The 25,513-nt window shown below is 39.1% G+C and overlaps 1 protein-coding gene across 2 annotated transcripts in view; it reads right to left on the bottom strand.

The window, feature by feature from the left end:
* Positions 1-25,513, bottom strand: part of LOC133544886 (microtubule-associated protein tau-like) — a 91,803-nt gene that overhangs the window by 18,196 nt on the left and 48,094 nt on the right. The window contains exons 7-8 of one of the 2 annotated variants that reach the window (XM_061890114.1): positions 25,065-25,124; positions 11,176-11,268 (exon numbers count right to left, since the gene is read on the bottom strand). In XM_061890114.1, the coding sequence (XP_061746098.1) occupies positions 11,176-11,268; positions 25,065-25,124 (153 nt within the window). The remainder of the gene's footprint in view (positions 1-11,175; positions 11,269-25,064; positions 25,125-25,513) is intronic. The other variant, XM_061890115.1, reaches the window with a different exon arrangement.

Raw genomic sequence — 25,513 nt, 5'->3', positions numbered from 1 at the left:
GAGAAAATCCTCACAGTAACACAACATAAACGCAACAAAACGAATACCCAGAATCCTTTGCATTCATGACACATCATGACTACCTCAACCACGCAGGGAAGGGGGCGGGGGTTTGGTGCTCGCGGAGTGTATAACATAGTCATGATTTGTCATGGATGCAAAGGATTCTGGGTATATGTTATCTTGCGTTTATGTTGTGTTACTGTGAGGATTTTCTCCTGAAATGTGTTTGTCATTCTTCTTTTGTGTGGGTTCACAATGTGGCGCATATTAGTAGGAGTGTTAAAGTTGTTTATATCACAACCGTCAGTGTACTCTGTGTCACCCAGTATGCCTTGCAATCTCATACATGTGTCGATAGAAACAGCGAAATGCATGAGTCTGGTCGGCACGTAAATAGCATTCTGTGAATGGCGGTGTGATGAAGTTCAATAGGATACAAATAGCATCCCGTGAATGGCGGGCGTGATGATGTTTAAGAGGATACACTGAAAAAAATGACCTTTTGGTGCTGTAAACTCTATCAGAGAAACTGTCATAATTTATACTTCGTATTTTTAACATTCAGTAAGAACTAGAGTTTCTTAAGTAAAATTAAACATTTTGTTAACGTAATACACAAATTATGGGGGAAGTGTAAGTTTTACTTATGTTTCCTCATACTATTTAAATGTTTAATAGTTGTACGTACATAAACCTAAAAATATTACATAAACTTTACTCTGAAAATCTAGTGTTTTGAAACGCATGCACGACGACGCATGCGCACAGCACAACAGGCTCTGGCCAACTGGCTCTGCTCCGACTGGCTCTGCTCCGACTTTTAGAATCACTTCTCAGAGCACTGCAAGGTGGCATTATGGGTAATTCTTATCTTCCGTTTATAATGTGTTACAGAGTCGATGTTCTCCAGAAATGTGTTTGGTGTGGCTTCACAGAGTGTGTCGCATATTAGTACGAACGTTAAAGTTGTTTATATCACAACCGTCAGTGTAAAAGGTATGGCTGTTGACTAAGTATGCAGTGCAATCTTGTGTGATAAGGAGCGAAACGCATGTGGCCTTTGCACACAACATGGTGTAAAAGTGACTGTGTTGTCTTGCTGTAGAACAGTGGTCGCCAACTGCCTGACTGTGGACACTGAATAATTTTGTATTACATTTTTCTTCATCACACTCAGTTTTATACTACATGTCATTAATAAGCGCATGGGTGAGAATAAGTTTTAAAATTATTAGCACCCCAGGGGCTTTTCAAGGAAATATGGTATATAAAATGTACTTAAAGTTTTGAGTAAAATGATGTTCCTGCTGATGAAAAACAAGAAGACTTTACCTTATTTGTTTAAATAATTATAACTTAAAACTTGGATGTAATTAAGTAACTGTCACTTAATGTCTTCACAACTGTTATGTTATATAGTAAGTAGAATTTACTTGATACTCTGCAAGTGAGTGTTACTTGATATCCATCCATCCTTTTCCTACCGCTTATTCCCTTTTGGGGTCGCGGGGGGCGCTGGCGCCTATCTCAGCTACAATCGAGTGGAAGGCGGGGTACACCCTGGACAAGTCGCCACCTCATCGCAGGGTGTTACTTGATATTGCAGCATTCAATTTTTTAAAAATCATTTGCATGCAAATACTTACAATAATTTTTTCAAGTAAATCTTATGAGTTATTTTTTTCAGTGTGTTAAGAGTAATATCATCACGGCACGCCCTTAATATTGTAGTCCGAGTGAAAATTGGAGAACGTTGACTCCGGGTGATGTCCGGGAGAGGCAATGAATTCCGGAATCTCCCCGCAACAATCTGGGGGGGCGGCGATTGTGCAGCTGAGCCGCATCAGAGTTGCCAAAGAGCCGCATGCGGCTCCGGAGCTGCGAGTTGCTGACCCCTGCTTTAATGGATCATGGTTAGCACCTTGTTTGGCAGCTCCCACCATCAGTGTGCGAATGTGTGTGTGAATGGGTGAATGTGACAATAGTGTCAAAGCGCTTTGAGTACCTTGAAGGTAGAAAAGCACTATACAGGTATAACCCATTTACCATTTAAGATGTATCCAGTGGGGTTTCTTTCCTTATATCAGCCCTTATTTTATTCAATCCCCCCCTATTCTGAACCAACGCAGTTTATTTATTAATAAGAAATAGAGGGGCACGATTTGATTCCGTGACTAACGATTCAATCCAGAACCAATTCTCGAATAAAAAATGTATACTTTTTTTAATAACATTGGGTGTGATGATTGACTACATTCTTCCATAAAATAGATACATAGCTCTGATAAATTTCTATTTTACTATATAAAATAGTATATATTTAAAAAAAAAATGGTTTTGTTTAATACAATTCCACCCAAACATTTAATAAAGTCAAATACAAATAAGGCAAAAGAGAAGTATCCAACACTTCTTAAATCAAATAAGATCTGCTTCTCTTCCTCTTTTTCGTACATACTGTGTTGAGGAACTGTAAGTCCATCCATCCATCCATTTTCTACCGCTTATTCCCTTTTGGGGTCGCGGGGGGCACTGGCGCCTATCTCAGCTGCAATCGGGCGGAAGGCGGGGTACACCCTGGACAAGTCGCCACCTCATCGCAGGGCCAACACAGATAGACAGACAACATTCACACTCACATTCACACACTAGGGCCAATTTAGTGTTGCCAATCAACCTATCCCCAGGTGCATGTCTTTGGAAGTGGGAGGAAGCCGGAGTACCCGGAGGGAACCCACGCATTCACGGGGAGAACATGCAAACTCCACACAGAAAGATCCCATAACCCCTCTCCCACCGTGAAGCCCCGAGGAACTGTAAGTATGTGATGTAATTATTGTAATCGAATGTATGTTGGACATAAACGAATACAACAACTGTATCACACTCACTTGCTTTGTCACCTATAATACAAAGTCACACTATCGATGTGTTGTCGGGGACGGTGTGGCGAAGTTGGTAGAGTGGCTGTGCCAGCAATCTGAGGGTTACTGGTTCAATCCCCACCTTCTACCATCCTAATCACGTCTGGTGTGTCCTTGGGCAAAACACTTCACCCTTGCTCCCTGGTCCTGGGTCCTGCCATCAGTGTGTGAATGTGTGTGTGAATGGGCGAATGTGGAAATACTATCAAAGCGCTTTGGGCTCCTTAAGAAGGGTAGAAAAGCACTATACAAGTACAACCCATTTACCATTTTACCATTTACCATTGTTCAGATATCCCAGCTCATTTTAATCTGTAAATTGTGTTTCCTTTATCCAATGTTTCTCTCTGTTATTTATTTTTTATGTATTTTAATATGCAACACTTTGAGATGTGATGTCAAATGAAAAGCACATTATAAATAAAATATGTTATTATAATTATGATTATATCTTAGCATATACTGCACGATAAGGAATCGGTTTTAACTATGGTGGTTGAATATTCAACTGTTTTTAATCGGATTAATCACATTTTGGAAATCAGATTAATCGTGATTAATCACAGGTGATTACTCGCTTGCATGAATAAAATTAGCTTAAGAAAAGACCCCGATATTTACACATAAATCAATTTTATTGTCAGAATGTCATCCAGAAATATTTTTAAAGGTTTTACTTGAATGTATGTCATTTAGTTGCACTCAACTTGGTAAGAGCTTTCCAGCTGTATTTTGGAGAGAAATTTTTCCAAGGAGCACATTTAATCACATTTAATCGTTTAAGAATCATTACAAATAAGAATCGCGATTCATTCAAAAAGCGAATTTTTTTACACCCCTATTAAATAGTTTGTACGCTCAAAATAAATTGCACGATTAATTTAAGGGTGTGTATGATTAATTGAGTTTTTTGTGATTAGTCACATGTATTAACTCGTTAATTTTGACAGCCCGAATTTTAGCATTTTTAATGAACAAAATTTTTCATCCATCCGTCTTCAACCGCTAATCCGGAATCGGGTCGCGGGGACAACAGCTCCAGCAGACACCCCCAGACTTCCGTATCCAGAGTAACATTTGTAATTCCTCCTGGGGGAATCCCGAAGCGTTCCCAGGCCAGAGAGGAGATGTAATCCCCCCATCTGGTCCTTGGCCTGCCGCGGGGTCTCTTCCCAGTGGGACGTGCAACGAAGACCTCCCTAGGGAGACGCTCGTGAGGCATCCGCACGAGATGCCCGAACCACATAAGCTGGCTCCTTTCCTCCGGGCCGGGTAACGCATCCTCTCTTAGACTCTTTCATGGGGGGTATCGTTACCCTGATGGGGCGGGGCATTCGGGTGCTACACCTTGCCCAAGGGTAACCCGGAACTCCCTGATACCGAAAGTTATCATCCACATTTTTAAATTTTAATGTACAATATGCTGCCCCCAGTGGAAAAAAGTGTGGAACGGAGTTACAGTCATTAAGTAAAATCTTGTGTTTGTAAATGTGTAAAAAGACATGGACATTATATATCAACTAGCAAATATCTCTGTATCCATGTCCTCTTTTTTAAGTCATTTCAAGTCAGCCGGTTCTTTTCTTTGCCTATAAATATTTCTAAAAAAAAAATTAATTACAAGAAGTAACTATTTTTACACAATGAGAGATGCAGCAGATAACAGGAATATCTAGAAGTGCCCAGCATTAATGCAAGATATGTGTATTCTGCTTGCAATAATTGAGATTTTAAACAAAAACATTTATAGAAATGCACACAAGTAACATGATTACTGCATGTTTCCTGCCAGTTGAGACAAGTCAGAGCACAAAAAAAGGTACTTATCAACAATGACCATGAATTCGTGCTTTTAGATGCATGCGTGGGAGTTGAGAGACACATACTAAACTACAAAGATGATGAATGTTACACTTTGCACATTCATCGCTAAAGCACAGTGAAACACTCATCGTGCCACAACGACAGGAAACAAACCTTTGACAGTGGCAAGGCGATTTCAATTAGGACTGCAAAGGACACGACGGTTAACGCACGAGACAGACGAAGCGTTTGTTTTGGTGTAAACTCAGCCCAGTCAGGTCCAGAAAATAAGAAGTGCAGTTACATAGATTTTTTTTTTGACAACACAAAGTGCTTTTTTGTTTTTGTTTTTTGAGAAAGCGAATTAGTCTTTTTGAAACTGCTACAGGAGGACCAAATCTTTTTCTGACACACTACTGACACACTCTTGTACACACTACCAAAACACTCTTATAAACACTACTGAAATGCTCTCACATAAACAACTGAAATCTTTTTGTCACACACACTACGGAAACACTCTTATACACACTACTGAAATGCTCTCACATAAACAACTGAAATCTTCTTCTCGCACCTCGCACACACACTACTGGAACACTCTTATACACACTACTGAAACAGTCTTAAAGACACTACTGAAATGCTCTCACATAAACAACTGAAATATTTCTCTCATACACACACTACTGAAACACTCTTATACACACAACTGAAATGCTCTCACATAAACAACTGAAATCTTTGTGTGAAATGCTCTCGTATAAACAACTTAAATCTTTGTGTCACACACACACTACTGAAGCACTCTTATACACACTACTGAAACACTCTTATAGACACTACTGAAATGCTCTCACATAAACAACTGAAATCTTTTTCTCACACACACTACTGAAACACTATTATACACACTACTGAAAGGCTCTCACATAAACAACTGAAATCTTTGTGTCACACACACTACTGAAACACTCTTATACACATGACTGAAATGCTCTTACATAAACAACTGAAATATTTTTCTCTCACATATACACTACTGAAACACTTCTATACATACTACTCTTATACAGACTACTGAAACAATCTTATACACACTACTGAAATGCTCTGACATAAACAACAGAAATCTTTTTCTCATACACAAACAATACTGAAAGTCTCTTATACACACTACTGAAACACTCTTACATACACTACTGAAATGCTCTCACATAAACAACTAAAATGTTTTTCTCGCACACACCCTATGGAAACACTCTCATAAACACTACTGACATGTTTTTCTCTCAAGCACACACTCACACAGACACACTTGGAATTATTTTTCACTGGTATGTATAAACGGATTTCAGCTGTCTGTGTTTTTATACGTGCATGTGAGAGAAAACAATTTCAGAAGTATATGTGTGCAAGGATTTCAGCTTTGTGTATGAGAGCATTTCACCAGTGTGTATAAGCGGGGTCGCATTCCGGTTCCTGTCAGAATTTTAATTTTTTTTTATTTTTTAAAGCCAAGTTGTTTGTGAACAAAATGTCTGTCTAACTGCCGACAAGTAGCTTAACCGAGGCAGGAACTCTACTTCATAATTGGACGGCTTCAGCTGAGAATATAAGAACACTTTCAATGCAACAACGATCGGGCTGCAGCTTTCGATTGCACCTGCATACAGCGACACCTGAGCAGCCACTTTCTCCTCCCGACAGCCAAGCAGCCTGGAGCACTCGTTCCGTTGCGAGTGTGCCCGCAGCATTATCAAGCGCAAAGTTGCAGCTCATGGACATCGGGGCAAGAGGAGGAAAAGGTAAAGTTCTAACAGAATTAATTGTGTTCCTTGTGTGTTATTGTTACATTTACTAACTAATATGTTTATTTTAGCAATCATTAAACTTGGAAAAACTTATTCCATCTGTTCATCCCATAGAGAAGACTTTAAGAGCCGATAAATCTGAAATGAAATGCGATTAATCAATCTTTTATAATCAATAGGATTAGGGTCAATAATATATTTTTCAACAAATTATTATGTTTGAATGAAAATCCATTTCTGTCAAAAAAAAATAGAGGAAGAGGATATATTAGTTATCTTTTTATATGTTTTTTAGATATTGGATAGGCTCCAGCACCACCCCCACCCCCCGCGACCTCAAAAGGGACAAGAGGTGGAAATGGATGGATGGATGTTTCGACTGTCATTTGCAGTCTTCTTCAGAAGGGTCACCTGACCACTGTGACGCCTTGCCTAATAGCTCCTCCCCCAATGACCATCAAGTAGTCTGCCTGGTTGGCCAGGCCTATAAGAAGAGCTGATAGGCAACACATCACAGCAGTCAGGTGTTCCTTCTGAAGAAGACTGCAGATGACACTCCAAACAGGTCAGGTAAAGATTCCCTCTAATAAACTGAAAAGATTGTCTGACCACAGGAACATTTTTAAAGTATATCAATAATACGACTAAAGGAGTCTTTTTTGAGAAAAAAATAAATAAATAAAAGGATATTAAGTATGTTTCTATGTGAAAAATATTGAATATCCCAAACTAAATATTTATGTGGAGAGAAGTTGTTTGGAAGCCAACTTCCATGAATACAGAGAATGGTTATTCCGTCCTTGTTGAAATGCTCATGCAGCTGTGTGGTAACTCTGAAATAAAAATGTAACAATCAGATCACATGAAAACAGCTAAGACAATATACAAACCCCGTTTCCATATGAGTTGGGAAAGTGTGTTAGATGTAAATATAAACGGAATACAATGATTTGCAAATCCTTTTCAACCCATATTTAGTTGAATGCACTACAAAGACCAGATAATTGATGTTCAAACTCATAAACTTTTATATTTTTTTGCAAATAATAATTAACTTAGAATTTCATGGCTGCAACACGTGCCAAAGTAGTTGGGAAAGGGCATGTTCACTACTGTGTTACATCACCTTTTCTTTTAACAACACTTAGGAACTGAGGAAACTAATTGTTGAAGCTTTGAAAGTGGAATTCTTTCCCATTCTCGTTTTATGTAGAGCTTCAGTTGTTCAACAGTCTGAGGTCTCCGCTGTCGTATTTTACGCTTCATAATGCGCCACACATTTTCGATGGGAGACAGGTCTGGACTGCAGGCAGGCCAGGAAAGTACCCGCACTCTTTTACTACGAAGCCGCGCTGTTGTGGCTTGGCATAGTCTTGCTGAAATAAGCAGGGGCGTTCATGACATGTTGCTTGGATGACAACATATGTTGCTCCAAAACCTGTATGGACCTTTCAGCATTAATGGTGCCTTCACAGATGTGTAAGTTACCCATGCCTTGGGCACAAATACACCCCCATACCATCACAGATGCTGGCCTTTGAAGTTTGCACCTATAACAATCCGAATGGTTATTTTCCTCTTTGTTCTCGAGGACACCACGTCCTCTGTTTCCAAATTAAATTTGAAATGTGGACTCGTCAGACCACAGAACACTTTTCCACTTTGCATCAGTCCATCTCAGATGAGCTCGGGCACAGTGAAGTCGGCAGCGTTTCAGGGTGTTGTTGATAAATGGGTTTGGCTTTGCATAGTTGAGTTTTAACTTGCACTTACAGATGTAGCGACCAACTGTAGTTACTGACAGTGGTTTTATGAAGTGTTCCTGAGCCCATGTGGTGATATCCTTTACACACTGATGTCGGTTTTTGATGCAGTACCGCCTGAGAAATCAAAGGTCCATATCATCGCTTACGTGCAGTGATTTCTCCGGATTTTCTGAACCTTTTGATGATTTTACGGACCGTAGATGGTAAAATCCCTAAATTCCTTGCAATAGCTCTTTGAGAAATGTTGTTCTAAAACTGTTCGACAATTTGCTTACAAAGTGGTGACCCTCGCCCCATTCTTATTTGTGAATTACTTAGCATTTCATGGAAGCTGTTTTTATACCCAATCATGGCACCCACCTGTTCCCAATTAGCCTGCACACCTGTGGGATGTTCTATATAAGTGTTTGATGAGCATTCCTCAACTTTATCAGTATTTATTGCCACCTTTCCCAACTTCTTTGTCACGTGTTGCTGCCATCAAATTCTAAAGTTAATGATTATTTGCAAAAAAAAAATGTTTATCAGTTTGAACATCAAATATGTTGTCTTTGTAGCATATTCAACTGAATATGGGTTGAAAATTATTTGCAAATCATTGTATTCCGTTTATATTTACATCTAACACAATTTCCCAACTCATTTGGAAACGGGGTTTGTAAGTCATATGAGAAATGGCAATTTTAGAAAATATGATTTGCCTGAGTGGCTCGGGGGACACCAGCAAATGGATTAGAAAAGACAGATTTAAAATAATAATAAATAAAAAATGACCGCGGGCCGTAGTTTGGGGACCTCTTATCTAGGCGATAGAAAAGCGCTAAATAAATCTAATCCATTAACATCAGTCTTTGATTAGCTACTGACGTACCATGACGTGACTCGCATTTCGATATGTTACCATAGCAACAACGCTGCAAACATTACTAGCTGATTTGACAGTGTACGTTTTCCGCTTCCTCCAATACAAACGGCAAGTTTGCAATAGATGTCAGACTCTTAGGAGCCGCGGAAACACTAGTTGTTAACTTGTTTGTAGTGGAGGCACACAAGAATAACTGCTTAGCTCACTACAATGCCATGTTGCATTACATTTTGTGGGATTAAACAATAATTTAGAAATAAATAATGTCTAATTACCTTTTCTTCCTCTTGCCCCATGAGCTGAAACGTTGCGCTTGATAATGCTACGGCGCACACTCGCAACGGAACGTGTGCTCTAGGATGCTTGGCTGTCGAGAGGAGAAAGTGGCCGCTGTGTGGCCGCTCAGGTCTTGCCGCATTCGGGTGCAACCAACGGCTGCAGCCCGACCGTTGTTGCATTGAAAGTGTTCTTATATTCTCTGCTGAAGCTGCAAATTATGAAGTAAAGCTCCTTCCTTGGTTAAGCTATTTGCCGGCAGTTAGGTCGACATTTTGTTCACATACAACTTGGCTTAAAAAAAGAAAGGAAAAAAAAAGGGCGGGCATTATGGGTGACCGGAACCGGAATGCAAACTTGCTTATACACGCTGGTAAAATGCTCCCATACACATAGCTGAAATCCTTGTACACAAAATTGTTTGCTCCCACACGCATGTGTAAAAAGCTCACACACATACAGGTGATATCAGTTTAGACATACTAGTGAAAAATAATTCCAGGTGTGTGTGTGTGCGTAAGAGAAAAAGATTTCAGTAGTTTATGAGAGTGTTTCAGTAGGATGTGTGAGAGAAAAAGATTTCAGTTGTTTATGTGAGAGCATTTCAGTAGTGTGTATACGAGTGTTCCAGTAGTGTGTATGAGAGTGTTTCAGTAGTGTGTGTGAGAGAAAAATGTTTCAGTTGTTTATGTGCGAGCAGATTGAGTAGTGTATGTAAGAAGTAATTCTGAATAATGTCCCTGACGGCCCCTCATACTTTGATTGATTGATTGATTGATACTTTCATTAGTAGATTGCACAGTACAGTACATATTCCGTACAATTGACCCCTAAATCTCTTGCAGCTTCTCATACGTACTGACGTAATTACGTACATACGTAACACATGGACACGCATTAGCTTTAATCGGTGTTGCTAGTGTTAAATGTCATTGAACAACATGACTGCAAACTGTTTGTTGCTTCTCCTGTACTGTTTTTGTAAGCATGCACGCGACTCTGCGCGTATGTGTTGATGATATTGGCTGAGTGGCCACTGTAAACTCCAATCATTTTATCCGGACCGGTAAAAAAATTGTATTGCCTACATTTGTAATTGTGAAAAATGTAGACGATTGTCAAACAAATATGGTGTGTTAAACCACTAAAGGTAACATAAGATAGCCGGTAGTGGTGGTGGTGGTGTATTTTTTGCTTTTGCAAGATTTTACTGTGAGGAATTTGTGAAAAGCACCTTAAGGAGTATGTGAAGGCTGTTTACTTCCGTGACGACCTCCTTAAAATTTTATAATCAATCAGAAATATCCAGCCGCTAAAATGCAGCAAACATGAATAAGTGAGGAGAGAGTGTTTTTCCCATTATTCATTGCAATGGATTTAAATGAATTGTGTGTTTTGCTTGGGCGTTTTTTTTTAAATCATACCCACAAAGTTTAGTGAGCAAATTGTGTTTTGTGTGAACATGTGTGTTGACTTTTGGTGTTAGTTTACTTGTACCATGAGTAGGGAAGTTTTTTTGACTTGAGTCATATATAATATTGCTATGCTGTCATTACACATAATTACTCTTGGAGTCCACAAGATGGTGACAAAGTTGCGGTTATTTGAAATTATACTGCAAGTCATTTAAAGTTTCCTTATTAAACTTGTGACAAAAGTGAACACTTGGCCCGCGGCTGCAGTTTAGACATCCCCGATCTCTCATCAACTGCAGCTTTACTTACATTGCCACCTCCAGGGACATGTTTGATATTGTCCTTGGAGCCACAGCGAGAAGTGACATGGCTGAAGTCCAGCTTTTTGTGCACTATCTGAACCTAAAGACAGGCAGGGGACACACAGGCAAGCAAGAGAGGGGTTGGTGTCAGGTAGAGATGTTAGGAGAGAAAGAACCAAGAAGGAAACAGGAGGAGAGGAGAGCAGTAGAAGAGAGCAGATCAGCAGGCAGCTTCAAGTTAACAGCAGAACTTTACAAACTGTACACATGGAAGTGTTTTCTGTCATTCAAATCAAAAAGTTCCTCTTATGTTACATCAGGACCTGTTATGGAAAAAGCACCATATGCACGAGGTTTTGGCGACCTCCTTGTGCGTCTTCAAATAGGCAGCTTGGAAACATTGAATGCTGACATACGGAAAAGGAAATGATTGTCTAAACAACAGAGCGCTTCCACTGACAGCGTAAAGCGAAGCTAGCAGAGGACAGGTGAGACAGCACATGCAACACAATACTGCACACGAGACTCAGGACAGGTGTGTCCATACATGCCCTTCCACAGAGACTTCACAGGATTGTGCAAAAAGCTGCCAGGATGTTTGGAAAACGACATGATGGAGGGGGGCAAATTAGCATCAACTTTCTTGGTTTATTCTATGTTTATTCATATCTCTGTTTGTACAAACAGTATACAGCAGGACTATTCAACTGGAATTTTTACAGCCATATCCTAAAAAACACAAAAGTGCTCCTGTTGTATAGAAGAGCTTTGACAAGCGGAAACACATTGGCAGATCCTTGCATTGACATTTTAACCTTGCCAGCAAACATAGACCACTGGGGTCTAAACTTATGATTTACATAATAGAGGCATTTCTCAAGGCACCCCTTTAAGTCCTCTCCTTTATGGCAGTTATTTGTTATATTCTCATTTATAGGTAACTAAGGTGTTGTTGCTTCTTAAGATGCAGTCAGTAGTCATTTGTTTAATTTCTTTAGTTATACTAGTGGTGTTCTTCAACGTTCCATCTTAGGTCCTCTCTTTTTCATCATTTGAATTATTCCACTGGTGGCATGTGAGTTCAGTTCTTTGTAGATTTTTTGCAGGAGCTCCTTAAAAACAGATGTGCGCTCCTGTAACACTGACAAAATAAATAGACCAAAATTTAAATAAGACTTCGAAGTCTGGTCTCCTAGTATTATTAAGACCCTCCTTTTGCAAGGAAGAGTCCAGTTCAAAAGTCGCTGCAATGGCTCTCCGTCCACTTCAAGACGGATTTTAAAGTTCTATTTTTAGTTTTTAAAAATCTTAACGGCCTTGTGCCTTCTCATCCATCTGACCTACTTCTACCTTATCAACCCTTGCCTGAGGCCATTTGGCACCAAACTTTTAGCTTTACCGAATACCAGAACAAAGACCCACGGTCAGGCGACATTTAGCCAATGCCATGTTTTGTTTAGTTTTTGCTTTGTTATTGTCAATAGTGATATGTGAGTGTGTCTGTGTGTGTATGTTTTCTTCTAGAATTAACTAAATTTCTCCATGAAATAAACAGCTCTGAAAATGTTTAAAATTACTTAAAAGAAAACTGGTTTTGTTTAATAAAAATCTACCGAAACATTTACTAAAGTCAAATACAAATAAGGCAACAAGTATCCAACACTTGTCTTTTCTAAAGTAAATCTGTAAAGCAGATACAGATCATCTACATCAACAATATGACATGGTTGAGACAGTTTAAAAAAAATATATATATTTTTTACGTCCCAACAAAAGTACAAACAAAAGCAAAACCAAAAGCGCTGAAAAGGATATCAAGCTGTCTTAAGTCCGGAGACTTCTCTAAAAAATGGTCGGCCTCCTATACTTTCGTTCACGGAGTGCGTGTTGGACACACACACACACACACACACACACACACACACACACACACACACACACACACACACACACACACACGCACACACACACACACACACCTGCCCACTCTCACTCTTTGCACCTGGTACATTCTAACCGCATTAAAACTAGAGGGACTAATATGTGTGAGCGTACAAGTATGAATCAGGGTGAGGTAATTGTTTTTATCTCTTTGAGCAAAACAAAGCTAGTAACTTCTAAGGCGTTCCATTTCGCCTAAATGAGGGAAAAATATTTCCTTTAACAGTCCTTAGCTTCCTGTAAATGTGGCCCCCAGAACAATTTAGTTGAAAAGCCCTGATATACAATAACCTAAAGATTGTTGTCTAAAACACTTCCTTCCAGCGATGCTGTAGTTTTGAGCGCTTCCATTGTAAGACTACTGACAGCTACAAGTTGGAACTGTACGCTACTATGTATTAGAAATAGCAACAGTGGAAGATGCATGCGCATGTACGAGCCAGTATGGAGAAAATTAAGGAGTTTATTGACTACAGCGTCGGACTCGCGCAAACATCTGGGGGTCAATCTTTACCCTGTATGGATAATCCGATGTAGTCACATGTTGGAAAAACATCACAAATGGGGAAAATTCCAAACAAACCGTTTGGAGGAAGTAGGAAGTAGGAAGTAAGGCAAGGTGGTTTTACAAATATCTCAGCCATGTTTCCATGGTTTAATTTCTAAATGTTGGAGCCAATGCAGCCCTCAAATACACAAAAACAAGTAAGTTGTTGTTTTCGTACTTATTTTAAAGGGGAACATTATCACAATTTCAAAAGGGTTGAAAACAATAAAAATCAGTTCCCAGTGGCTTGTTTTATTTTTCGAAGTTTTTTTCAAAATTTTACTCCTCCCGGAATATCTCTAAAAAAAGCTTTAAAGTTCTTGATTTTCGCTATTTGCGATGCGACTATCCATTTCCCTGTGACGTCATACAGCAAGATATAGCGACATTAGCTCGGATTCAGACTTGGATTTCAGCAGCTTAAGCGATTCAACAGATTACGCATGTATTGAAACAGATGGTCGGAGTATGGAGGCAGATAACGAAAACAAAATTAAAGAAGAAACTGAAGCTATTGAGCGAATAGCTATTGACGCTATTCGGCCATAGCATGGGTGTACCTAATGGAGTGGCCCCATAGCATGGCTGCCTTATTAGCATCGCCAGTAAAATGTGCGGACCAAACGATCAGGACTTTCACATCTTGTGACACTGGAGCAACTTAAATATGTCGATTGGTAAGTGTTTGTTTCGCATTAAATGTGGGTATCTAGTTTCAAATGTACATACAGCTAGCGTAAATAGCATGTTAGCATCGATTAGCGTAGCATGTTAGCATCGATTAGCTGGCAGTCACGCTGCGACCAAATATGTCTGATTAGCACATAAGTCAACAACATCAACAAAACTCACCTTTGTGATTTCGTTGACTTAATCGTTGCAAATGCATCTGCAGGTTATCCATACATCTCTGTGCCATGTCTGCCTTAGCATCGCCAGTAAAATGTGCAGACACTCTGGCATATTCAATGGGGGTCTGGCGGCAGATTTCTTGCCAGTGGTGCAACATGAATCCCTCCCTGTTAGTGTTGTTACACACTCCGACAACACACCGACGAGGCATGATGTCTCCAAGGTTCCAAAAAATAGTCGAAAAAACGGGAAATAACAGAGCTGAGACCCGGTGTTTGTAATGTTTTGAAAATGAAAATGGCGGGTGTATTACCTCGGTGACGTCACGTTCTGACGTCATCGCTAGAAGACCGATAAACAGAAAGGTGTTTAATTTGCCAAAATTCACCCATTTAGAGTTCGGAAATCGGTTAAAAAAATACATGGTCTTTTTTCTGCAACATCAAGGTATACTGTATATTGACGCTTGCATAGGTTCGGTGATAATGTTACCCTCTAAGGAAACTAATAAAACCGTAAATATTTCTTGCTTACAGCGGTCCTTTTGCAGTGAAAACCTGAGAAACACCAGCTCCTCTCCCACATCTCATTACTCATGATGTGTTTTTGAAGCCATGATCAGAGGGGACGTACTTTGAAATTGGACTAAATTAGATTGAAAGCGGACACTAAAGACGTAGCAGAACAACAAAAGAGAGGCTTTCAAGGCGCCTGTGTGTTCATCCTATACCAAGGCTTGGACGATGATCAAACCATTTTTGGGAACATAAAAGTCAGAAAGCAGACTTATCAAATGTGGTTGTATTTATCCCGTATGTATGTATGTATGTATGTATATGTATGTATGTATGTATGTATGTATGTATGTATGTATGTATGTATGTATGTACTGTATGTATGTATGTGTATAACCTATTACCATTCTGTTAAATCCGGCGAACAATGAGAACTATTTAAGATGGTTTATTAGCATTAGTTGTTACAATATATACTTCTCTTGTTGCCTTATTTGTATTTGACTTTATTAAAAGTTTGAGTAGAATTTTATTTTACAAAGCCAGTTTTCTTTTAAATAATATAGAAATGGTTATCTATTTTATGGAGGAATGTTATTAATCAATTTATTAAAAATGTTTAATCGAGAATCCTTTTTAACCGTGAATCGATTCTGATTCGAATCGTTCCCCCTAAGATTCAAATCGAATGGAGTGGTGCACAAGGATTCAAAGCCCTACTAGTAATGCACTATGATTAGGAATGGGTACCGAATACGGTACTTTTTTGGCAAAGACCAAATCCTGACGGTCCGACCAGGTATCGATTCATGTAAAATCGAACAGTTTTGATATCGGGTTGGGCATGACGTCACGGCCGGTTGCCGACTCAGCCAAACTAGGTCTAGGTAATGTTGCAATTTTTAACACCAACAAGGAATTTGACTCAATAAAAACGATCCAACGTAAGTAAAGCCCCACTTAAGAACTTTCGGTTTAGGTTGATTTAGGTAGCGCCAGTGGACCAAAGCGGTAGTGTTTTGCCAAATGACAAACTGACGGTGTCCACTGTAATACTGGCACAAATATTATGTGTCTAATGGCCCTACTGATGTTAAATAACAGACACTATCAAGTAATCTTGGATTGTGCTACAAACATGACGCTACTATCAAGAATGTATCGGAGATGATGCAAGTCCGAAATAAAGAAAGAACGCCAAGAGACTTTTTTTCAAAGGAAGTAGTGTGGTGGCTATTTATTGCTACCACACAAATTTCCTATAGCTAAAGGTACTTGCTAGTTTAGCAGGAACAAATCCAGCATCAGTCTGAAATCCCTCCTCATCTTTGGGATCACGCCAGCGAGTAAACGTCGGGACAATGTTGTTCCTGACGGTCCGTTATTATTTTTTGTCTCCAAAGACAAAACTTTTCCTTTCTTTTGTTGTTTTGGAGCGTCGCCCATGATAGCAGTAATTGCACGTATGCGTTGTTATTCTTCTTCTTTTAGATTTCTTACAGTTCGTGGGTTTTTGCAGTGAGTTCCGTCTTTTTAACCAAATAGGGAGGGAGGTATGTATGCCGTAAAGCAAGTCAGAACATTTGTAATTTTATGCGTGGCAGAAAGATCCCGAGCCCGGGATTGAACCCCAGACTACTCAGGACCTTCGTATTGTGAGGCAGACGCACTAAACCCTCTGCCACCGTGAAGCCCTCATTTTGCTCATATTTTTGTTATTTGACGCTATCAAGCTAGTGTGCTAACTGTTAGCATTTCAGTTCGGCTTCTGCGCTTTAGCATTCACACAAAATTTCCACCACTATTACATCTTCTAGGTCTTTTCTAAAAAACTATGTATTGTACTTGTTTTGAAGGACAATATTACCAAAACGGCCCCCACATATTTTCATTCATCAGTCTGTGGCCCTCAGTGGAAGATGCTGATTGGTCAAAATGTGCAGGGACGTTGCGAGCATTCTGACAAACATGTGAGGCCACGCATAACTGGCGCATTTTGGTTGAATTTGCGTGAATCTGTGCGATCAAGATATCACAAATTCTTGGAGGTCAAACTTTTCTCCTTTGTTATAGTAACATATTTTGTATGCATGACCTTTGCTTACTATTAACTTAGAAAAAACATTTTAAACTGTGGAATAAATATTATCCCTCCCTTGAAGAAGTCATTAAATGAACCCACAAAATGATTCAAGTCATGCAATATTGCTGCTGCTTTTTATGCAAACTTTAGACGCACATATTTTATTGCATTTTCTATTGTCTACCAGACCCAGCTGCACTTCTTGACATTTTTGATGTAAAATATGCCGTTGGATTGGATGAGCAAAACAGTTTCTAAAAAAATGTCCAAATGTAACAGAAATGAACATGAAACTGGAAAAACAGTGGGTCCGGGAATTTTATGGCCTCATTCCTGTGAGAATCCTGCGTGTGACTGAGGCATTAAGGAGTGTTGGTTGGTTGATTTATTCAGAACTTGCTGCGGTTTGCTCAAACGACCATCACTAAGCGTCTGAGCAGATAATACCGCTTCATCTCAGGTCTTCAAGAATCCACACCCACTCTGTGGAGCTTTATTAGTGACAAATCCATGAATTGTTACTGGATATAGGAGCCAGGGCACAGGAGGAGAGGAGCCTCCTGAGACAATCATTAATCAGGGGATCTTTTTTAAGTGACTTGACATCCAGTAAAAATTGACACCTCCTACTGAAATAATATTCACTTTTTAATAACTGCTATTTTATTTGATACAGTCCAGTAAAAGCAGATAAGGTGAGTGTGCTACCATTCTTCTATAATCATTACTTACAGTTATTGTCATCATTTCCTCCTGTAATGAAATCAAGTAAATGAAGATAGCAACCAACAGTTCAAGTAAATAAATCAAACTGTGGTTAGCATCAGCACTAAGGGACAGTGTTACAAAATAAAGAGTTTTACAGTATCAGCTTCTCCATTTACAATGTGACGCTACTTATCTGAATGATGATCCGATTTATTGTATTGAATTTTATTTTTATGACATTCTCACTTTTAATTAATCCAGACTGATATACATTCAAGTGACAGTTCTCATTGTTTTTGAGTGTTTACATGCATGACTGTCCTCACTGACTGTTTGACGACAATAGGGCATGAAACAGGTGAATAGAAGACTCACATTTCTACTATTGCTAAACAGGAGAACAAAGAACAGATTATACCGTATTTTCCTAACTATAGAGCACACAGGTATATATGCCGCACCCACAAACTTTTAGAAGAAAAAATATTTTTCCAAATAGTAGGAGCACCAGACTATAAAATACATATGTTGTGAAATTAGTTATTTAAGCAGAAATTGTGTTGTTTTTTTGCATACCTTAATTTCCAAACGGTGTCTGTAACACAGCAGTAAAACAGCCGATCAAACAAAACAGAAGTCATCTGCACAAGCTAGCTCTCCAATCAGCTACACAGACTCAATGACTCTACGGTGACGTTTTGCTGAATTTAATAAGGAATTTATGAAACTGAAACATTACAAAGAGAATGCAGTTTTAAGGTAAAAATACTATCACAGACACTCGTAGACCTGTTAGCATATTAGCTAACGCTTACGCGGCGAGCTTGATTACATTACGATAGCGTGTACACAAATGTATGAAAATACTGCTACAGACATCCCACATGGGACAACTTAGTAAGTAAGAAAAGTTTTAATTATATTGTTAAACTTACAAATGTTTGTAGTGATGAGTATAAAATCCTTTCCACCAGAAATGCCATGGACGGTTTTAATTCCGGTTTAAAGCATTAAAACAGGAAGTACATTTTCAACCCGCAATACCTGCAGTGAGCGAACTTGTCCAAAAGATGGCGGCATAGCACAAACAATAACACACCTTTATTAGTCTTCTGCTTGGGTTTAATGAAAACTATTGAACATAAAACATTATGGATGTTAGCGCAAAACAAAATGCATAAATTAACCGCACCGTTTTATAAGCCGCTGGGTCCAAAGTGTTGGAAAAAAGTAGCGGTTTATAATCCGGAATTTATGATATGTTAGCAATAAACACAAAAATCCTTATATATAAAAATATACGTTTCCCAGCTCAAAACTTGGGAAACAGCAGACTCTTAAAAACACTAGAGTGCTCCTGTTGGATAGTAGAGCTTGGACAAGCGGAAACATTTTGACCATGCGAGCAAACATATAAACACTGGGGTCCAAACTTGTGGTTTACATAACTGAGGCGTTCCTCAAAGCACCGTTTTAAGTCCTCTCCTTTTTGGCAGTTATTTGTATCGTAATGGGATTTAAGTAACTAAGGTGTTGCTATAGATTGTTTACTTCAGATCAGAGGCGATTGGTCTAAGACTGCAAGGAAAGCTCAACTTCACCTAAAATGTCAAAAAATAAGTGATTAAATATTTAGTGTTGTGTGTACATGTTATTGACTAAATATGCGCTACAATGCGCTCTTTTGTTCAGACACAGAATCTTATCTCTCATTACCGCTGCTTCACAGTAAGTAAGTAAGTAAGTAAAGTACCAATGATTGTCACACACACATTAGGTGTGGCGAAATTTGTCCTCTGGATTTGACCCATCTCCTTGTTCACACCCTGGGAGGTGAGGCGAGCAGTGGGCAGCAGCGGTGCCGCGCCCGGGAATCATTCGAGGTGATTAACCCCCAATTCCAACCCTTGATGCTGAGTGCCAAGTAGGTGCTTTTTAAACAGTGTAGACGCTGGCTGTCCACAGAGTTCATACACTGCAGGGAAACAAGACGAGTCATTGGATAAATGCAGGGCTTTGTCCCGCCCATCGGACGCTCAGCATCTCTGGGGATCTATGGGGCAGTGGCCTGGCCTCGGCTGGCCCGAACGCTCAACTTCTGTATATATCGGATGATCTGTCTAAGGCCGATTCCCTTTTTCATTGACAGCAAAATGAACGAATCAGCGATCTTGTGTTGTACACTTCTGTGGGAGCCTTTTTCAATATTTATTCTGTTGTTCTGAGTATAATCACAGACTTTCCTGATCCTCTCAGCGACATTGTCTTTGTTAATAACGACTCGTGACATATAGAGATTCTGTTTCTGGTGTTGGAGACTGACTTTTTTCACTCTGCAGTTTCTATCCCTCCCGAGCAGCGGGTGCTGCCGATTCCCTCTATCGTCCCAAAGCACTCACAGGCGGACACACTTAGCGAGCTAGCTTGGTAGCAAGCTGCACTTAATGGCAGATAATTTGAATGTTTTTTTTTTAATTCAACAACAAACATACATTTATAATACACACAAATCCACACAAGTGTACAAACTATTGTCATTAGTGGCAAATATTGGAGCTACATATGCAGGTGTAGAAAGGAGCTTCTCCTGTTTAAAGGCCTACTGAAATGAGATTTTCTTATTTAAATGGGGATAGCGGGTCCATTCTATGTGTCATACTTGATCATTTTGCAACATTGCCATATTTTTGCTGAAAGGATTTAGTAGAGGACATCGACGATAATGTTCGCAACTTTTGGTCGCTAATAAAAAAGCTTTGCCTTTACCGGAAGTAGCAGACGATGTGCGCGTGACGTCACGGGTTGTAGGGCTCCTCACATTGTTTATAATCATAGCCACCAGCAGCAAGAGCTATTCGGACCAAGAAAGCGACAATTTCCCCATTAATTTGAGCGAGGATGAAAGATTTGTGGATGAGGAAAGTTAGAGTGAAACACTAAAAAAAAGAAAAGGCGACGGCTCCAGGCGACGGCAGTGGGAGCGATTAAGATGTTATTAGACACATTTACTAGGATTATTCTGTAAAGTCCCTTATCTGCTTATTGTGTTAAAAGTGTTTTTGTGAGATTATAAAGTCATACCTGAAAGTCGGAGGGCGCCAGTGTCTCAAATTGCAAAAGATTCAACAACACAGGTTTCCAAAATACTGTGTAATTATGTGATAAAAACAGACTACTTTTAGCCGTGAGTGGTGCTGGGAGAACATGTCCGCTCCAACCAATAACGTCACAAGCATGCGTCAACATAAGCGTCATCATTCCGCGACGTTTTCAACAGGATACCTCGCGGGAAATCTAAAATTGCAATTTAGTAAACTAAACCGGCCGTATTGGCACGTGTTGCAATGTTAAGATTTCATCATTGATATATAAACTATCAGACCGCGTGGTCGGTAGTAGTGGGTTTCAGTAGGCCTTAAAGTGGCTGAAGTCTTACACCCGCAACACCACGGGCCAAGGCCGTTTAAGCAGCCTAGCTCTGCTGGCCATTTAGAGGACACTTGTCAAATCCCTGGAAAAGACGCGTTCTTGGTACGACAGGGTCACAGATCACTTTCTTAAAAAGGAACGGAGGGTAGAATTTACGTATAAATAAACCAACAAATTTTATGATGTAGGCCGAAATTGAGCTTCTCCTTCTTGAGAGACCAGCTTCCGCCACTGCTTTAGATGCAGTCATTTGTTCAACTTCTTTAGTTAACGCCTTGGACTTGCAACTGCAATTGCAACTTAGTGGAGCCTGCGGCTTAATTTGACTCAACACGGGGAACCTTACCTGGCCCGGACACGGAAAGGATTGACAGATTGTAACACAACACTAAAACTGTTCCTCAAGGTTCCATATTAGGTCCTCTCTTTTTAATCATTTGGGCTCTTCAACTGGTGGCCCTGAGTTCAGTTTAAAAACATAGTGAGAGATGTTGGGGGGACACTACAAGCACTTTTTTTCAAAGAGAGGAACTCTGACAAAATAAAAACACCTAAATCAAATGTCTACTGTCGACTGGTTTTCCGGAATATACAAAATAAGACCAATAGTGAACGGAAAAGTTTGGCCCCTCTGTCCTTAGCTTTTCTAGAAGTGTGGCCCCCAGAAAAATTTAGTTGAATATCCCTGCTTGAGGTTATGTGAAGAGCCAAGTCAATATGACATTTTAAACCAGGAGTCACCATTGATCTCTCACTTCAAAGAGTTGACACAAGAATCCCTTTCGTTAGTGACACATCATTAGAATTTCCTACCATCTAAAAGACATTGAAGTATACAATTTATACGGGGCAACTAGTGTAAAAAAAACTATTATTTTGTATTCATTCTCTTTACCGTAAAGCAAGGAAATCTAGTCAAATGACCCATCCTAGTGTTAATTATGGGGCAAGCAAACAAGGAGCAATATCCACACGTCCAGGGCTTGCCCTGATTAAACTGGGGGCCCGAGACATTGCCCTCATTATAGACTTATTTCCACTCTTTTTTATTATGTGAGACAATCCTTATACTTTATTATGGATGTTTATTACATGGCAAATTGTTTAGGAATTGATAGTTTTATCGCAAAATAACAAATTTAACAACCTTCCTGACACAGACATGCTGACTTATGAGGCCGGAACGAAGGAGGGACAGGAAATCCATGGAAATTTGCTATTATACTCGTGTCAGTGACGGAGCAGGAAGGGGCTATGAACACGTTTGTAGTAAAAAACATGTATATGAAGCACTCTGTCATTCATTCATTGACATTAGACATGTGCTTCTCCACGCAAAATGGTGCTCCCTACGGATCGTGGTTTCCTGAACTGCATATACAGAAGGCCGGCTTTGCACACGCTCATACACACGAATGATCCAAGACTTTAAAAAAAACGCACAAACACTATGAAACTTTGGCAATGGGAAAATGCTGCAAACTAGAAATGTTGCAGTCACAGGTTACAATAAACCCATGCAAAAGAATGTCAAAAACAAATGCACGAAAGAAATGCTGCAACTTCTGGAAGTCGTGAGGAATATCAGCACTTAAACATTTAAGACGTAATATTTATGAGTACCAAATTCGGTACTTTTTCTGCACTTTGGCACTTGGCTATCACTCCAGCATCAATGAGAGCAGACTCAGCCAAACTACGTCTTGGTAATATTGCAATTCTCAATGCCAGAAAAGAAACTGACTCAAAAAATGCTGCATTACTAAGTAAAGTAAGGCTCCACTTTTCAAAAAATGCACCCGCTTGGTGCTAATATACATTTGGTTTGCTAATGACATGCTACTGATTACCACTTTCAACACCTCCAAGTTTGTTAATTAAACTACAACAAAGATGCATGTTACAATCAAACAACTGGTGCGTAAAAATTAAAATCTTTACAGTATTAACACTTCTTGGGAGCAACAAAAGACTAGACAGCAAAGACAAAGAGTAAAACTATACACTTCAGTTAAAGTTAAAGTACCAATGATTGTCACACACACACTAGGTGTGGCGAAATTATTCTCTGCATTTGACCCATTACCCTTGATCACCCCCTGGGAGGTGAGGGGAGCAGTGGGCAGCAGCGATGGCCATACTCGGGAATCATTTTGGTGATTTAAGCCCCAATTCCAACCGTTGATGCTGAGTGCCAAGCAGGGAGGTAATGAGTCCTGCCAACTAATGTCTTGGTCTTGCAACTGTAACTGAAAATCAGAAATGTGATAATAAAGCAATATATGATGACTGGACAGCAGTTATTTTAATAGGCTCATTTTAAATGTTCCAATAAAACAATTTGAGTTTATTATCAAAAACAATATTATTAACACACAGAAAAGTACGGAAAATTGTTACCGGTATCGAGTTTAAGGTAACGGAAATTGGCAGCATATCGGATTACATTTGAACAGAACCTGTAGATCTTTGGGCACCACATCATTCGAATCAATTCTATTCTTTGGGGTAACGACTCAATTCTCCATTCAAAATCAATATGTTTTTTAATAACATTTGGTGCCAGTTCTATGGTTACCTACATTCCTCCATAACATAGATAAACAGCTGCAAAATATGTTTATATTACTTAAAATAAAACTGGTTTTGTTTAATAAAATTTAACCCAAACATCTAATAAAGTCAAATACAAAAAAGGCAACAAAAGAAGTATCCAACACTTGTCTTTTCTAAATTAAATCTGTACAGCAGATATGGTTCATTGACATCAACAATATGATTTGTCAGAGTGACTGGACAGGACAGATTGAAAAAAAATAAAAACAATACATCTAAATCGATATATATTTGTTTTAATCGATTAAGAATCATTACAAATAAGAATCGCGATCAATCAGAATTTTTTTTTTTTTGGACAACCTTCCTAAAACAACCAATGTTTACAATCAAGTATTTCACGAAGGCATACAAATGTTTACCTTTTCATTCCATCCCCACAGCCTTTTTGTCGTTTAATGGTGTTATAGCTTCTGGATCATATCTGTGTTTGGATGTTGCTCCAGTTTTTTTACTGTACGCTAATGTTTTTTGAGTCACTTATTTGCAGACCCCTGACTTGACACTTTCTTATTCACACCTGTAGGACAGTGGTTCTCAAATGGGGGTACGTGTACCCCTGGGGGTACTTGAAGGTATGCCAAGGAGTACGTGAAATTTAAAAAAACCAATTCCAAATAATAGCAACAATTCAAAAATAATTTATAAATATTTTTATTGAATAATGCTTCAACAAAATATGAATGTAAGTTCATAAACTGTGAAAATAAATGTAACAATGCAATATTCAGTGTTGACAGCTAGATTTTTTGTGGACATGTTCCATAAATATTGATTTAATTTTTTGTGAAGAAATGTTTAGAATTAAGTTCATGAATCCAGATGGATCTCTATTACAAAACCCCAAAGAGGGCACTTTAAGTTGATGATTACTTCTATGTGTATAAATCTGTATTTATAATTTAATCACTTGTTTATTTTTCAACAAGTTTTTAGTTATTTTTATATATTTTTTTCCAAATATTTTGCACTGTTATACAATTTAATAAATCTGAAACTGATGACATAGTGCTGTATTTTACTTCTTTATCTCTTTTTTTCAACCAAAAATGCTTTGCTCTGATTAAGGGGTACTTGAATAAAAAAATGTTCACAGGGGGTACATCACTGAAAAAAGGTTGGGAACCACTACTGTAGGAGAATACCCTAAATTCACCGTGTTGAGAGTGAATGTAGTGAATGCAAAGAGGATGGCGGGGACTCACTCTGGCCTTGGTGGGAGGGTTGGAGGGATCTGAAGTCTTGTTGTTCTGTGTGGAAGAAACCTGGGGAGACAACCACCCAGGTGGTCAATACAACCTCTGACCGAGCAACCGCACCACACAACAAATTGGGTCACAGAGCGGGTGTTGGGCAATCCTAAAAAGGTGAGCTGTGAAAGCAACTGTCACCTTGACCAGTGTTATGAGTAAATAGTTGATTGGTCAATCATAATGGTTTATTTATTGGAAAGTAGGTATGTGGATCAATAAGAAGCTAACGAAAACTAATGTGACTGTGCTGGATGTGGACAAAGTTAAACCCTGGATTTCAATACACACTGGTGGAGTACATACCGTTTTGTTCGGTATATAAGCCGCACCAACTAAATAAAAATAATATAAAGATTTTCCATATATTAGCTGCACCGCTACAGATACTGTATATACGTTGA

Source organism: Nerophis ophidion, linkage group LG28, assembly GCF_033978795.1.
Source record: "Nerophis ophidion isolate RoL-2023_Sa linkage group LG28, RoL_Noph_v1.0, whole genome shotgun sequence".
Lineage (NCBI taxonomy): Eukaryota > Metazoa > Chordata > Actinopteri > Syngnathiformes > Syngnathidae > Nerophis > Nerophis ophidion.
This window is presented reverse-complemented; position numbering and strand designations above follow the sequence as displayed.